Source organism: Balaenoptera borealis, assembly GCF_965194805.1.
Source record: "Balaenoptera borealis genome assembly, chromosome: 6".
NCBI classification, from domain to species: Eukaryota; Metazoa; Chordata; class Mammalia; order Artiodactyla; family Balaenopteridae; genus Balaenoptera; species Balaenoptera borealis.
Genome location: NC_138863.1, coordinates 72,938,566 through 72,954,511, shown reverse-complemented (window position 1 = coordinate 72,954,511; position 15,946 = coordinate 72,938,566). Strand labels below are relative to the sequence as shown.

Genomic DNA, 15,946 nt, shown 5'->3' with positions numbered 1-15,946 from the left:
CGAAAAGTTATAAACTACAAATGCCTCCACAAAATTATAACTCTTACTCAGAGATAGGAAAGCAAAGTTTCATTTTCCCCACATCAATGTAGATTTTCTAACAAAACTATCCAAAACATCTCTCTCTTACGTTTTTAAATCTCTAGTTCATTTTGCTTATTGAAAGGACCTAAACGTGGAATTATGTAAGTGATTACAAATTTTTTAAAATAAATTTATTTATTTATTTTTAGCTGCTTTGGGTCTTTGTTGCTGCACGTGGACTTTCTCTAGTTGCGGCGAGCGGGGGCTACGCTTCTTTGTGGTGCGTGGGCTTCTTATTGCGGTGGCTTCTCGTTGCAGAGCATGGGCTCTAGGCATACGGGCTTCAGTAGTTGTGGCATGTGGGCTCCACAGTTGTGGCTCGCGAGCTCTAGAGTGCAGGCTCAGTAGTTGTGGCGCACGGGCTTAGTTGGTCCGAAGCATGTGGATCTTCCCGGACCAGGGCTCAAGCCCATGTCCCCTGCACTGGCAGGCAGATTCTTAACCACTGGGCCACCAGGGAAGTCCTTTACATTCTCTTTAAATTTCTTTTGGGATTTGTTTCTCTGAGTACACTATATTCTTTCAAAAGGGAGGGACATGATAAATTTTCTTTTGTAGGTAGATGGGAAGAGTTAGAATTACAGTAAAGACCTTACAATAAAAATGATCTAGTTCAACTTCTACCAAATTCCCCAAAATCCTTCTAAAATATTCATGGCAGATATACTTCTTTTCTTTACTTTAACACACTAAGGGACCAGAGATATACTATTGTACTATGCAATCTTCTTCACTTTGATTAACACAGTTACATGTAGCCAGACTCTGCCTTTCTGGAACTTTCATTCTTTGCTTTCCATTCTCTCCTCTGGAAAAACATAAATATAAATAATAATAACTACCAATTATTAAGTGCCTACCATGTACCAGCTTCTTATGTCACCTCTATTCCCTAGGACAGCCTGAACAATCAGTATTATTCCCTTTTGAGGGATGCAGAAGCTGAGCCTCAGAGGAGTTTATCTTGCCCAAGGTCACAGAGCACAGGAGGGGGTAGAGCTCTCTGACCCTAGATAACATTTCCTTACCAGTAAATCATTCCTCCTCCACAAGACAGCCCCTAAACTCCTTGAAGATGGCACCATAAGCTTCCCTTGAGTCTTTGCTTCCTCAGAAACGATCTTTCCAGTTTTCCCAGTTCCTTGTCTGACAGGGCTCCTTCTCCACTCTGGTTGCTCTCATTTGGACATTCTCTAAATTGTCTGTGCTCTTTCCAATGAGTGGCACAGAGCTCAACATTTCAAAGGTCTTCTCACTTTTAACTATTGCTTATTTTAACTATAACAAGTGTGCTTCTATAGTTGGCTATAATAACCAGTGGAAGAAAACATGCAAAAACAAAAGCATCAGAGAAAACAAAAGGAACACTAATAAGAAAATAATTATAGCACTCCATGTTTTAAAAGCATTTGTCATAAGGAGGATGAAAGATACTGCTGGCAGAGATACTGAAGGCTCAAGCTCTAGGTTTAGAGCTATTGTGATTTGATTCCTCTTGGTAGAAGAGGCTATGGACCACACCACTCCTCATACAGTGGCACACCCTTCTCAAGCAGTCTTCCAGAAAAAGCCACCCCTTGGTTTATTTCATCTCTGTATTCCAGGGCTATTCAGAAGGTGTTTCCACATTATTTCATTTCTGTTGCTGATTATTTTGTATGCCTTTTTTTCATGTGTGTGTGTGTGTGTATGTGTGTGTGTGAATTTAAAGCAGACCATGTATGAAAATAGGATTTTTTTCCTGGACTGTATCTAATATTACAGAATTCTAGTGAGACGCCTTTATAATCAATAAAAAAAAACTTGGTGATTCAAAATGACCAAGTGGAGCTTATTCCATGAACACAAGAATGGTTTGATAGTAAAATATTCATTAATATATATTTATAAAATTTTTATCTATTAATATAATTAACCTCATTAAGGTGAAAAACCATATTATATACATGATAATAAAAAGGCATTTGATAAAATTCAACATGTGTTTGTAATTTTTTAAGCCCAATGAAACAGTAATAGAAAGATATTTCCTTAATATGAAGAAAGAAATATATTTGAATATACATTATATATATATTGTAAATATGTGTGTGTGTATATCCAACTAAGTATACATCATACTTAATGGGAAAACACTAAAAGCAATCCATTAAAAATTAGGATGACAAAGATGTCCATCATCACCACTATTTAATGTTATTCTAGAGAAAGTAATATTATAATTATTTGCAGATTATATAAATTTTTTTTACCTGGAAAACCTAAGGGAGTCAACAAAAATATTATAAATAGTAAGATAATTCAATAAGATCTGGGTATAAAATCAATGATATTAATATAAGAACAACAATCTGTGAAAGCTATAATGGAAGAATAGACCCTCTCTACAACTGCAACAGCAGCAAAAAAGAGAAAATACTTAGGGAATAAACCTAACAATAAATGTGTAAGATTTATGTGAACAAGTTACTGAAGGACCCAAAAGAAAATGTAGAAAATGGAAAAGCATACCATGTTCTTGAATAGAGAGCAACCAGGAATATAAAGATACGAATTTTCCCTTAAAAAAAAAAATCTATAAATCTAAAGCAAGACCATTAAAAAACTACCAGCAGGATTTTTTGGAGGGAATTGACAAACTGATTCAAAAGTTCATATGGAAAAATAAATAAGAATAGCTAATAAAATTCTGCAAAGAAAATGTAGCAAAGAAGGACTATCAAAATTAAAATATGTTAGGGACTTCCCTGGTGGTCCAGTGGTTAAGACTCCACACTTACACTGCAGGGGGCACGGGTTCGATCCCTGGTCAGGGAACTAAGATCCCACATGATGTGTGGTGCGGCCAAAAAAAAATTTTTTTTAAATATGTTATAAAGGTACAATCATTAAAATAAAGTTGTAATGGCATATAAACAGAGAGATTAATGGAACAGAAGTCCAACAGGACAAATGGACCAAAAATGTGAACAGTTTATAAAAGAAAATACAACTGGCTTCTGAAACACAGAAATAAGCTCAACTTTTAATAAAATATAAGAAAGACAAATTACTTTTTCTTATTGGTTGATAAAGCCAAACATTTTCTAATTCTCACTGTTGCTTGAGATATAGTGAAACAATCACTGTCACTGTAGCTGGTGAGATTGTAAACTGGTGCAACCACTGTGAGGGGTGACTTGGCAAGATTTAGTAAAATTTCAAATGCACATACTCTTAAGAATTAACAAGATCATTTCTAGGAATTTATCCCATGGATATACTTGCACTTGTGCAGAATTATGTATATGCAAAGGATATTCATTGTAGCATTGTTTGTGATAACAATGGATTAGAAACATCTAAAATGTCCAACGGTTGGAAATTGGTTAAGTAAACACAGAATGTTCATATAATGAAAATTTAAAGCAGATGTTAAAAAGAAAGACATTCTCTCTATAGATATATATCGATAGGGAACTTACTCCAAAGTACATGACTGAATGAAAAGTATAAACAAACAAGATGTAGAACAACGTATGCTGCCATTTAAAAAAATGTATAGGTATGTGTATAGAATGTCTATCAATGAATACATAGGAACTTGTTAACGTTAGCAGTATCTAGGGAGATGAACTGTAGGCCTAAAAATAATGGTAGAAGGGAGACTGCAGACCTTTCCATGATTTTTGAATTGTGTGCCTTATGCATGTACTATTACATAATCAAAAAAATTAATTAAATAATAATTTTAAAAGAAAAATGATGAAGTCAATTCACGAGGGCATTGAGAAATAGGTTTTCCTATTTTTCACTTTATTGGAGCCAGTTTTAGAAAATTGCCAATCTGACATTTCCATAAAAAGAATTAACAGGTTCAAACAAATCAATGTCCATTTAGCTTTTTCTCATTTGAGCTTGTCAGATTTCAGATGTGCAAATTTCCTGGGAACAGAAAAAAGTATTTGCTTTGACTTGCAATCTGAAATGGGCTGCTCCTTTTCAAAAGTTGATTTCATCTGACATTGTTAAACACTTGAATTGCTGTTAGGTCATCTGTAGCCTAATTAACACTAATTGATCTCTTGAATGGCAGGATTATTAATGCAGTTTAATTACTCATTAGAACATCTGAGCTCCTCCAACATCTGAGGCTTGGGGTCTGGGATGGAAGGTGGGCATCTGGTGGGATCAGAAGCATCTCTCTTGAATTAAATGCCTGTTATCACCACATGCCCTGACTTTTGGCTCATTCTCCAATCTAGCTTTTGAAAGCTTTGGTTGAAAAAAAATTTTTGCAAGCCTTGCACTTTAATCTTGCGGGAAAACAGAAGGGTCACATTGTAATTGTCGGTTGCTGTCATGAAGAATGTAATTGATTTGATAATAAAAAAAAATGTTTTTCAGTAAAATGCCTAAGGGAATAAATTGTTATCTCCTCCCCAAATCGAAGATGTAATAAACACCTCTGCCTTTTTTAGCCTCAGGTCCCCCTCTCCGAACACAGACACGCAAAAACCTTAGCCCTTCTCTCCTTCCCACCTTGTTTGCCCAAAATATTTTTTTCTTCTGTTATACTAGTTCAGGGTACCTTTTGATTATGTTGTTTTAGATTAAAGTTTAGCTCTTCAAAAAGTTCTGAAATTCTTCAAATCTACAATAAATTCATACCTTGAATAACAAAGCAAACTGTCTCTTGCTGCCCTAAATATGACTCCCTTGTTGATGCTTATTTGTTTATAGTAAAAGCTGGAGGAAAGCGAATCTCCAAAAAACAAGAAATTGGCGTCCTGGAGAGACACACCAAGAAAATGGGATTAGAGAAAACAAGGTAGGGGACTGCTTAATTTCTTTTCCTTCTTCATCTTGATTTTTAAGTGACGCTACTGCCAGAAGTCAGAGGCTTCGCTGGATGTTAGGACAAACCAAGGCTCCCTAGGCACTTACTAACCAGAGTTAGAGGCAGCTGGCATGGTGGGGTGGGGTAGGGGTGGGGTCAGCATGGGAGAGGGGGTTAACTACCCTCTGGAGGACTCTCTCTGCCCATCCTTCTCTTCTCTCCAGCCAGCCCAATTGCCTCCTGCTTAAAAAGCATGGTCCTGAATGCATCCAAACAGGACTCACGTCCCTGTATCTTATTTTCACCTTAACCTTTAAAGTACTGTCCCTAAGCTGGCCCTGTGTTTGTAATAAGCTTTCTGCTGAAGCAAATCTGAATTAAAAATAAATGTGCTTTTTAGTTTTTTTTTTTTTAATTCCTCACTCAGTTATTTAAAAAATAATGGCCACTGTATTTGGCACATCTGGAAGGAATTTGGATACGGAGGTTGTTTTCTCCCTGCTCCTTCCGCAGTAACCTTGACACACTGCACTTTTCTCAGAGCTAAGCAGAGAGCCGAGGGCTGGATCTCATGTACAAATGGCCCAGCCCCTCTATGCCTTGGGTAAGAAAAATAATGCCTTCAAAAAGAAGTGAACATGTGAAACTAGCTCCTCCAAGTAGAGGCGCTTCAGAGCCTATTTCAGGATGGTTTCCATAGGTGAGCTCATGAGTGATTCAAGAGTGAATTAGAGGATGCTCAGATACGTCCTTAAGAGTTAAAATGGTAACAGTCTCAGAAAGAAAGTGTGGAGGGAAATAGGCTATGGAATTTCTCGGGGTTTTTTTGTGGGTTTTTTCTTTCTGTATAAAATTACCTTTTAGATCACTTTAAAAGTTTTCTTCTCAATTTCTGGGAGGGAAAATTTTTGAGGATTTTTCTACTTTAACATGAAATACTCTAGGCTTCCCTGGTGGCGCAGTGGTTAAGAATCCGCCTGCCAATGCAGGTGACATGGGTTCGAGCCCTGGTCTGGGAAGATCCCACATGCCGCGGAGCAACTAAGCCCGTGTGCCACAACTACTGAGCCTGCACTCTAGAGCCCACGAGCCACAACTACTGAAGCCCGTGCACCACAACTACTGAAGCCTGTGTGCCTAGAGCCTGTGCTCCGCAACAAGAGAAGCCACCGCAATGAGAAGCCTGCGCACCACAATGAAGAGTAACCCCTGCTTGCCGCAACTAGAGAAAAGCCGGCACGCAGCAACGGAGACCCAACGAAGACCCAACGCAGCCAAAAATAAGATAAGTAATAATAATAAAAAGATAATAAAATAAAAATATAAGAATTAAATTTTTAAAAAATGAAATACTCTATCCAAAATATATAAAGAACGCATACAATTCAGTAGCAGGAAAGCAAACAAGCCAGTTTAAAACTGGGCAGAAGATTTGAATAGACATTTTTCCAAAGAAGATATACAGATAGCCAACAGGTACATGAAAAGGTGCTCAAAATTATTAATCATCAGGGAAATGCAAATCAAAACTACAATGAAATATCACCTTACATCTGTCAGAATGGCTATTAACAAAAAGTCAAGAAATACCAAGCTGTGGCAAGGACGTGGGAAAAAGGGAACCTCTGTGCACTGATAGCTTGTAATACACATTGGTGCAGCCACTGTGGAAAGCAGTATGGAGTTTCCTCAAAACATTACAACTACAACTACCATGTGATCCAGCAATTCCAATTCTGAGTATTTGTCTGAAGAAAATGAAACCCTAACTTGAAAAGATACATGCACCTCCACATTTATTGCAGCATTATTACAGTAGCCAAGACATGGAAGCAACCCAGGTGTCCATCAATGGATGAATGGATAAAAAAATGTGATACACACGCACACACACACACACATACACACACACAGAGGAATACTGTTCAGCCATAAAAAAGAAGGACATCCTGCCACTTGTAACAACGTGGATGGACACTGAGGGCATTATACTAAGTGAAATAAGTCAGACAGAGAAAGACAGTGCCATATGATCTCTCTTGTATGTGGAATCTAAGAAGAAAAATAAACAGGACAACAACAGCAAAAACTCGAGCTCATAGGTGCAGAGAGCAGATTCGTGGTTGCCAAAGCTGAAGGGAAAGGGGATTGGTGTCTGGGGTAGACAATGGGTGAAAGAGATCAAGAGGCACAAACTTAGAGTTATAAAATAATTAAGCCCTGGGGATGAAATTATATATAGCATGATGACTATAGTTAATGATACCATATTGTATATTTGTAAGTTGCTAAGAGGGTACACCTTAGAACTTCTCATTACAAGAAAAAACATTTAACTATGTATGGTGAGGGGTGTTAACTAGACTTATTGGGTGCTCATTTTGCAGTATATACAAATATCAAATCATTATGTTGTACACCTGAAACTAATGTAATATTATATGTCAGCTATACCTCAATTTTTAAAAATTTGCCCCTTTGGCATTAAGCTTTTGTTTCTTCTGAATCAGAAAATAACTATCGTATAATTAAAGCAAAGCTATAAGTCCTCAAGGGTGGGAGTCACATATTATTTATCTCCTGACCCAGCATCTAGGACAGTTCCTAGAATAGAGAAAGCACTCTGTAAATGACGTCACACTGTCATTGAATTGCCAGCTGGTTAACTTCGAAAACCTATCCCGCTACTAAAACCTGACTCAAATGTAAGCCCTGTTTAGTGTGACACTGGTAAACATGCCTGGGCCAGGGGCTCAGGAGCGAGAGTCATAGCTTGGAAATGACCTAGTTGGCAACCATGGACAAGTCATCCGTTTCTTTGCACCTCAGCAAAAGGGACTTACTGTTAATTCTAACATCAGGTGAACACTGCAGGAAGAGGAGCTGCCTAGAGAGTCATAAAGTGCTGATTGGAACCCTCTTAAAAAAATTCAATTGTTTTCTAATAGTCATTAAAAGATGGGAATTGGACCACTACAGAACTTAAAACAGCAGAAAAATAGCTCTCTTGTCCTGTTTACCGGGGATAGATATAGGTATGTGGAAGCTGAATCTTATAGAATTGGAGGACCATTTTAAGGAAAAATAATACAAAATTACAAATATGAAATGGCCAGGGCCCCTCCCAGGGCCTTGAAAGGAGACTGTGCAGTGAGAAGCCCTGAAGCTTCCCTAGCTCCCCCATGAGTCACCTCTGCTCTTTCTATCTGCTTCGTGAGTGTTTGCATGGGTAGGATTTCCTCCTTTTTGTGGACAAACACTTCCTTATATCTTCTAGGAGAATAGCTTTTGAAAAATATAGCGTAGAAAATAAATTTCTAAGCATCATCAATCTGTGTCCATACCCCAATAACTTCTACTAACCAACACAAACCATCCAGAAAAAAGTATGCCAAGCGCAGAGTTCCCGTCAAGATATTGCACTGTAAGCTCAGCCCTGATTGAAACTCTCCTAGCAAATAACTTGGCCTGAGAAAAGAAGCCAGACACAAAAGAGCACCTGCCGTATGGTACATTTTATGATATACAAATAAAGTCAAAACTAATATATGGGGCTGTAAGTCAGGGTAGTGATTATCCTTAGGGGCAACTGGTTTGACTAGTGTTACAAGTCTGTGAATGTTCACCAGCCTATACGTTGATAATACGTGCACCTTTCTGCATGTATGCTGTACTTTGATGAAAAGTTTAAAAATATTAATTATAATAAGTTGGCCTGCAAAGCTTGTTGTAGTACATGGGCACACAGGGTAGGATTTTTTTTTTTTTTTTTTTTTTGTCTTGTCTTCCAGAAGTAGCCAAGAAGCAGAATGAAAGCTAAAAGGCCAAGTAGAAAACCCTCTGTAAAAATGGTTTAGCCTCTTTAGTGGGAAAGTTTCCACTTCTATGTGAAGTTTCTTTTCATCTTCACAGTGCCATTGCAAATGCTGCCAAAATACAGACGATGGATGCCCTGAACGATAGTCTGGAGAAGGTGAGCCATGGGTGAGGTGCGTCACGTGATGCTCCCAGCCAGTATTCACCCAGCCGCCCCGCCGGTCAGGCCGCATGGGTGAATGAGCTGATGGCCACTGGGGTGTTTTCCAACTCAGAGGTTTGATGTCCTTGTGAAAGAATCTGCTCTCAGTTCAAGGAACACGAGGTGGTTTTGATGAGAAAAGCTGATGCTCCCAAATTCCTAGTGTCTATTTAATAAATCATTTCAAAAATAAGACAGTAAATTAAGCAAGACTCATGATGCCAAATTGGCAGAACCTGACGTTGCCATCCCAAATATTTATTGGAAACGTTGGCCTGCTGTTATAAAAAAGGCAGCCTGTGTATTGGGAATTCAGCCCTTTTTGAACTTCCTCCCCACCACTCACTCCCAACAGGAAATGTTTGATTTGAGGCCAGGGTGGGTGGTGGAGGGTTGCCCATTTGGGGGCTGGAGGAAGCCTGGGCATTGGCTGGCTTTATCTAGTGAAGTCTATTTATGAAGGTGGTTGACCATTGCTATTTTTATTTCCGTATCTTGAATTCTTTCTAAGTAGCTCAGGAAACTCAGAAAATTCTTCCCACGTAGACAGTAGTTTAGCTTTGGATTCAATCGTTTGTTTTTAAATGTTGTAAGTGAGCTGAGTGAGGGTCCTTATTCTACTTCTAGGGGGTGGGTGCATTGAATTCAGGCATTGAAGGACCACTCTTTCTGCTGCCCCCATATTTATTGAAAAGACAGGACTGGGCGGGTGTCCTTTGCAGAAGGAAGACTTGCTGTTATTACCAAAATCAGGGGTCTGAAAATGATTAGAGTAGAAACTGTGCGGCTAGACTTCTGAGACCCCTGTTTGGCACTGGCTTCCCCACTTGCTACCTCTAAGGTCTAGAGCAAATTACTGATCCCGTGCCTCTGATTCATCATTTGTAAAATGAAGATAAGGAAGAGGATGTATATACTTCAGATGGCTGTTGAGTGGAATCAATGAGGTTCACACACAGGAAGTTCTTAGAACAGTGCCCAACACAGAGTAACCTGCCTGCACTCTCTGCTCTAATTAGTAACATCTGTTTTATGGCAATGAAAAGAAAAGGTGTGTCTGAAGCCCATGAGGCAACTAGTATCAGGCAAGATCTTAATGATAGACGAAAGCTACAGAGCCTTCTCACGTAGGGGGGCTCGGTTCTCCCATCAGATAGATCGGAAGGGGGGCGGTCATAAGTGACTCTTTGCCTTCCTGACTTTAGAAGAAGGGCAGGGACGGATGATGACCTGCCATGCACATTCTCCAGCCCCTGCCCACTAAACGCTTCTTCCTCAGGGGCAATAGAATGTCCACAGTAAGTAGAGCTAAGTGGAACAGATATATTCCTCTAGAATATATGTTAACCCAAAATAAAATGTTTAAAGAGAGTGGTCAGTAAAGGTTGATTATGCTGTACTTTAGGTATGATGCCAGAGCCTTTAATGTTTTTTATAGACACATGTGCATATGGCTATGACATAAAGGGTTCTTTCCCTTTCAGTTAAAAATATCACTTCTGAATTTCAAAGATAAACAGAAGAAACAAATAACAACAACAATAAGTTGTATTTAGAAATCATAAGAAAATATTGAGTTGGTGTGCTGTTACAAATATTTTTAACAGCAATTATATCTATTTTTTTAAAAAAAAGCCCCTTTAACACTTAGCTCCATGTCTACTGGCGTAGGTCTGTGGCTAAGACTGCATAGATTACTGGTTAGAACAGGTTCTGGCATTCTGGCATCAGATATCAGGTGCCTGGGTCCTATGCTGACTCTGTCACTTGCTAGCTGTGTGTCTTTGGGCAGGTTTCTTCACTTCTCTGTGCTTCTGTTTCCTCACCTGTAAATGAGAATGTGGTTTATAGTATCCACTTCACGAAGATGTTGTGAGAATAAAATGAAGGTATAGAACATGTGCAAAGGACTCAGCACAGAGCCAGATACAGTTAGCCCGCAGTAAGTGTTAGCTTCTATTCCCAGGGAGATATCCTACAGGGCGTCACTTGGAATCCAGGCAAAGGATAAGAGACCAGCAATAAAATCAAGTCCCAAGATTACCATAAGTCACTGTCTTGAATTTGGAAGTTGGTGGGATCCACATGGTCCCTTACAGCTAAGAAAAATCTTCCCTGAATCCATAACTCAACCTGAAACATAATAGAATTTCATAATAAAAAAGGTCAACCTGGGGTGGAAAGACCAATGCCTTTTAAGAAATAGACCTGCTGAGATCAGTGGTTGCCAGAGAGTGGGAGGAGAGGTTGACCACAAAGTGACGGGAAGGTATTTTGGGGGGTGATGGAACGGTTCTATATCTTGACTGAGGTGGTGGTCACAGATGGTATGCACTTGTGAAAACCCATAGAACTAAACACTAAAGAGGGTATCTATTTTACTGCAGATAAATTATACCTTAATTTTTTAATGAAAAGAAATGCATAACTAGCAGCAACGAAGACCCAATGCAGCCATAAATAAATAAATAAATAAATAAATTTAATTTTAAAAAAAGAAATGCATAACTATACAGCCTAATATAAAAAAATAAGACATATAAAATATAGAGATATATGGCTTCCCTGGTGGCGCAGTGGTTAAGAATCCACCTGCCAATGCAGGGGACACGGGTTCGAGCCCTGGCCTGGGAAGATCCCACCTGCCACGGAGCAACTAAGCCCATGTGCCACAGCTACTGAGCCTGCTCTCTAGAGGCCGTGAGCCACAACTACTGAGCCCGTGTGCCACAGCTACTGAAGCCTGCGCGCTCTAGGGCCCGTGCTCCACAACAAGAGAAGCCACAGCAATGAGAAACCCATGCACAACAAGGAAGAGTAGCCCCTGCTCACCACAACTAGAGAAAGCCCGTGCGCAGCAGCGAAGACCCAGCACAGCCAAAAATAAATAAAATAAATTTATTTAAAAAATAGAGAGATATAGATATCTGATGATAAATTTTCATCTGCATTACAATGATTTTCCCAACAATATATATTGTCATGAAGATCTAACAATATACAACTGGCCAGAAGAAATATAGTAGCAGAAATGAGGGTCATAGCCTCTGCATTTATTAACATTCCTTCATGCCCTTAGCTAGAATTATGTCTAGTTCCTAGAACCCATGTTAATTCTCATACCAGTTTAAGAACTTAGAGTCCAAAACAGTGAGAGTTCTAGCCCTATTCATAGGAGCTCAGCAACCATTCAATCATGGCAGGAAATTTCTATCCATATGCTATTCATGTCTGGATACCCTACTTTAAAAGCCAACCTAGGGTTTAAGATTTGGAAGATTGGAAAACAATTCCCAAGAGGCGGGAATTGTACAAATCTAAGTGGGAAGCAGCCTAAAATTTTCCCTGCCACTCTTTCCCCCACTCATCTCCACACAGACTTCACTCCCCACTACCTTTCTAGGTAGGTAAGACCTTCCCTTCTTCTCTAGTCAGTCTTTCCCACCTCTTCCAGCCCTAAATACTGAGAGAATTCATGTTGCCCACTGACAGGCCGCATAACGTGTTTATTCCTGCAGAAGAGGGGTTGTGTAACCCCAAAGCTCTCTAAGAGAAAAATCTGGGAGACCTGGTCTTAGACCAAGTTCCATCTACTCCTTAGAGTCACGTAGCTCCCCTGAGATCTATGATTGCTTGTTTACTTAATTATTTTAAGGCAAGGAATGAGAGAGAATGATACTGCCAAATATATTCATTCTCCGGATAGTTACAGAAGTTAAGTTTGGCAATAGTTGTGAAGCTTCTCCCAACATAAAAGTATCCAGTTAAACCATTAGTAATGGGGTTGGGTTATAGTGCGGACGGGGGTGGAATGTTGAAGCCTAGTTAAATTGGGGCCACTTTTCAAGCTGCCAGCTATGTCACCAGGGCCAAAGTTAGTGAGATGTATGTGAAATGGGATCCTGGGGGAAAGGAAACTATCAAAGGCATCTGCAAATCTAAAAAGATTTCTCTTGTTCTGTGTAGGATGATCCTTGAATTTCATTGACTCAAGCTGAATGTTTTGTTTTAAGCACTTTGCTTAACGGGGTGTGGAAATCTAAGTGCCAACATTCAAGTTGGAAGTTAACACCCTGGAAAGATGAAGAGCTGCCAGTCTCCTAATACCACCTGACTTCAGGCTCTAAAACAAAACCTGCCACCGATTTTTTAATTTCCAGAATTTCTTTCATAGCTCTAATCATAAAGACTTTTACCATACTTCTTTGACTTTTTCTCTGAAATGAAAAATGTAGTCTCTCAGGTCACAACTTCCCAAGATGAAGGTAAATTCTCAATGTGGAAGTTTCTATTGATCTGCTTTTCAAGTTCAATATTTTGCCCCTTATGGGATGGAGTCACAGCCAGGAAGAATCCTTACACATATCCTTCTTTCTCTTGTGGGGTTAACCTAGATTCTTTTACACTAATGAGTCAGGCAAACACCTTTCATTCTACAAACCCTATCATTTTACAAAGATTAATGATGAAAAATCCAAAGTGTCCCCAAAGTTAAGATGTCAGACTAAAGCACAGGTTGTAGGTTAGAAAGCTATTCCTACTTATTTCTAGTCTGGACTTGAATATAAAATGTTCCTATCTCCATTGGTATAAAATCTACAGCAAAGAATCAGGGCATTTAATGATTGACTATTATTTACAGTTCCATCATCTGAAGGTAGACCCTTTATAGACTCTCCACCCACAACCCCCAAGTCTTTCTATATTAGGATGCTCCTGATTGAGGGGGTGGGGTATTTGAGAAAGAGAACTTGACTCTCTGGTTGTATTTTCACCTGTCCCTATAAAGCCCTTACCCTCCGCAACTTGTACATTTGTAATTTAATAATTATGGGCAGTTTATCTAAGGCTGTTATCCTTGCTGGAATTGTTTCCACTATTTTCTCAATCCTGTTGATTTTTTTCCCTCTAAATTTTGCCAGACCAGTTCACAGATGGCCAACAGCCCCCAGGGGCAGTCTCCCATTCATTCTGATCTGTGGCATTCCTCTTTTGAGAAGCAGTTGAGCAGAGCTTTTACAACCTCAGTTAAATGCCTTAGTTGAAAGGTAGCCCCTAACCCTTGTGCATTCCTGGTGAGAATGTAAAATGGTGTAGCCACTATGGAAAACAATATGGCAGTTCCTCAAAAAATTAAATATTGAATTACTGTATGATCTAACAATTTTGCTTCTGAATATATAGCCAAAAGAATTAAAAGCAGAAATTTGAAGAGATATTTGTGCAACAGTGTTCATAGCAACATTATTCACAATAGTTAAAAGATGGAAGCCACCCAAGTGTCCATCAGCATATGAATGGATAAACAAAATGTGGTCTATATACATGCAATGGAATATTATTCAGCCTTAAAAAGGAAGGAAATTCTGACACATACTGCAACATGGATAAATCTTGAAGACATTATGTTAAATGAAATCAGCCAGACACAAAAGGACAAGTATTGCATGCTTTCACATTTATGAGATACATGAAGTAGTCAAATTCATGGAGAGAGAAGGTAGAATGGTGGTTACCAAAGGCTGGCAGAGGAGGTAATGAGGAATTATTCTTTAATGGGTACAGAGTTTCAGTTTGGTATGATGAAAAATTTCTGGAGGTGGATGGTAGTGATGGCTATACAACAATGTAAGTGTATGTATTGCTGCTAACCTGTGTATTTAAAAATTGTTGAAATGGTGAATTTTATGTTATATGTATTTTATCGCAATTTTTTAAATGATCAAAAAATGTAGCCCCTGAATTGTGGAGATAACCCTGGAAATTATCAAATAATGAGTTAGTGCCAAATTAAGCAATAAGTGTGTCCTCACACACCGTTTTCCTCTCCTCTTTCCTCTCCCACCTCCACCCATCATCACTCTGACACCTTAAGAGCAACAATCAACATTGTGGTTTTCTCTCTTCTTTCTCAACTTGTCATCTTGCCCCATCCATCTCACCTTGGCTAATTGCCCAGATTTCTGTTATATCAGAATTATTTGTTCATTTCCTTTCTCGCCCCCCTTTACCTTACATTTGACTTTAAGTAACTTGCCAAGTAGGTCTTCCTACCTGTAATCTCTTGAATGTGATTTAGAGCTAATCTGAAATAATTCATCTGTTTTAGTTGACACTAAAGACACCTAGTCTGGAAGAAAACTACTGAAGTCAATGACCTCTTAAGTTTCCTTCTGGTTCTAACGTTAAAAGAAAAACAAAACAAAACACTCTGCCTTTACCACACTATAAAATGCATGTCATGTGGCCCAATGATAACTGATCTGACAAAAAAATAAATCAGCAGCTCTTTTGTTAGATTGTAAAGTAATACTTACAACCAATACCTCAATTATGTTTCTTCCTTTCTACTAGAATGCCAGCATAGACCGTCCTTGGGTTTAATTATTACATAACTTTTACCTTCTCATTGTAAAAGAAAACTTTTAGAGAAACAAAGGCAAAGTAAAGAAAAAGACTAGGAATTGCCCATAATTCTACCCCTCAGAGATAATCATTGTTAACACTTCAGTGTATATTCTTCCAGTATGTTTAATTTTTTTAAGACCAAGAAGAAAGAACTTTCTGGAGCCAAGTTTCACATGAAAGGGAATGCTGTGTGCTCAGAGCTCAGGGACACTTGAGAAGTGATGTAAGGCACATATATTTTCCCTGGCTTAGAAGAGCCCAAACAAACCATAAACAGTGTGATGTTTGGGGTCATGAACAGTTTATCTCTCCTTTTATTTGAGTGTCAAGGCAAGGGCATCTAAGTTCAATAGTGATAAATTAAATTCCTAGTGAGCTCTGAGGCATCCCTTCCTTGCTGGCTAGGGAAGGTGTTCTTAGGTACCTTTATATTGAATCTGTGGGCTTGAAAACCAAGAACTGGAATGGAACCAAAAGGCCTCTGGGTCCAAATTCTCCTCCTAGGAAAACTATGCCTGATAGACTTGCAACATTGGACATCCTTTCCATCTTAAGCTGTCCTTAATGTAAATTCCATAAGGTCTCTTTGTTCCATATGAAATTCCTCTTATTGTCAA

General features: G+C 38.8%; 1 protein-coding gene and 1 pseudogene across 2 annotated transcripts in view; one reads left to right on the top strand and one right to left on the bottom strand.

The window, feature by feature from the left end:
• LOC309630263 (heterogeneous nuclear ribonucleoprotein R pseudogene) overlaps nt 1–15,946 on the bottom strand; it is a 499,447-nt pseudogene that overhangs the window by 348,242 nt on the left and 135,259 nt on the right. The window lies entirely within an intron of this gene.
• DAPL1 (death associated protein like 1) overlaps nt 1–15,946 on the top strand; it is a 40,147-nt gene that overhangs the window by 12,679 nt on the left and 11,522 nt on the right. The window contains exons 2-3 of the mRNA XM_082395383.1: nt 4,807–4,894; nt 8,816–8,876. Coding sequence (XP_082251509.1) covers nt 4,807–4,894; nt 8,816–8,876 — 149 coding nt within the window. The remainder of the gene's footprint in view (nt 1–4,806; nt 4,895–8,815; nt 8,877–15,946) is intronic.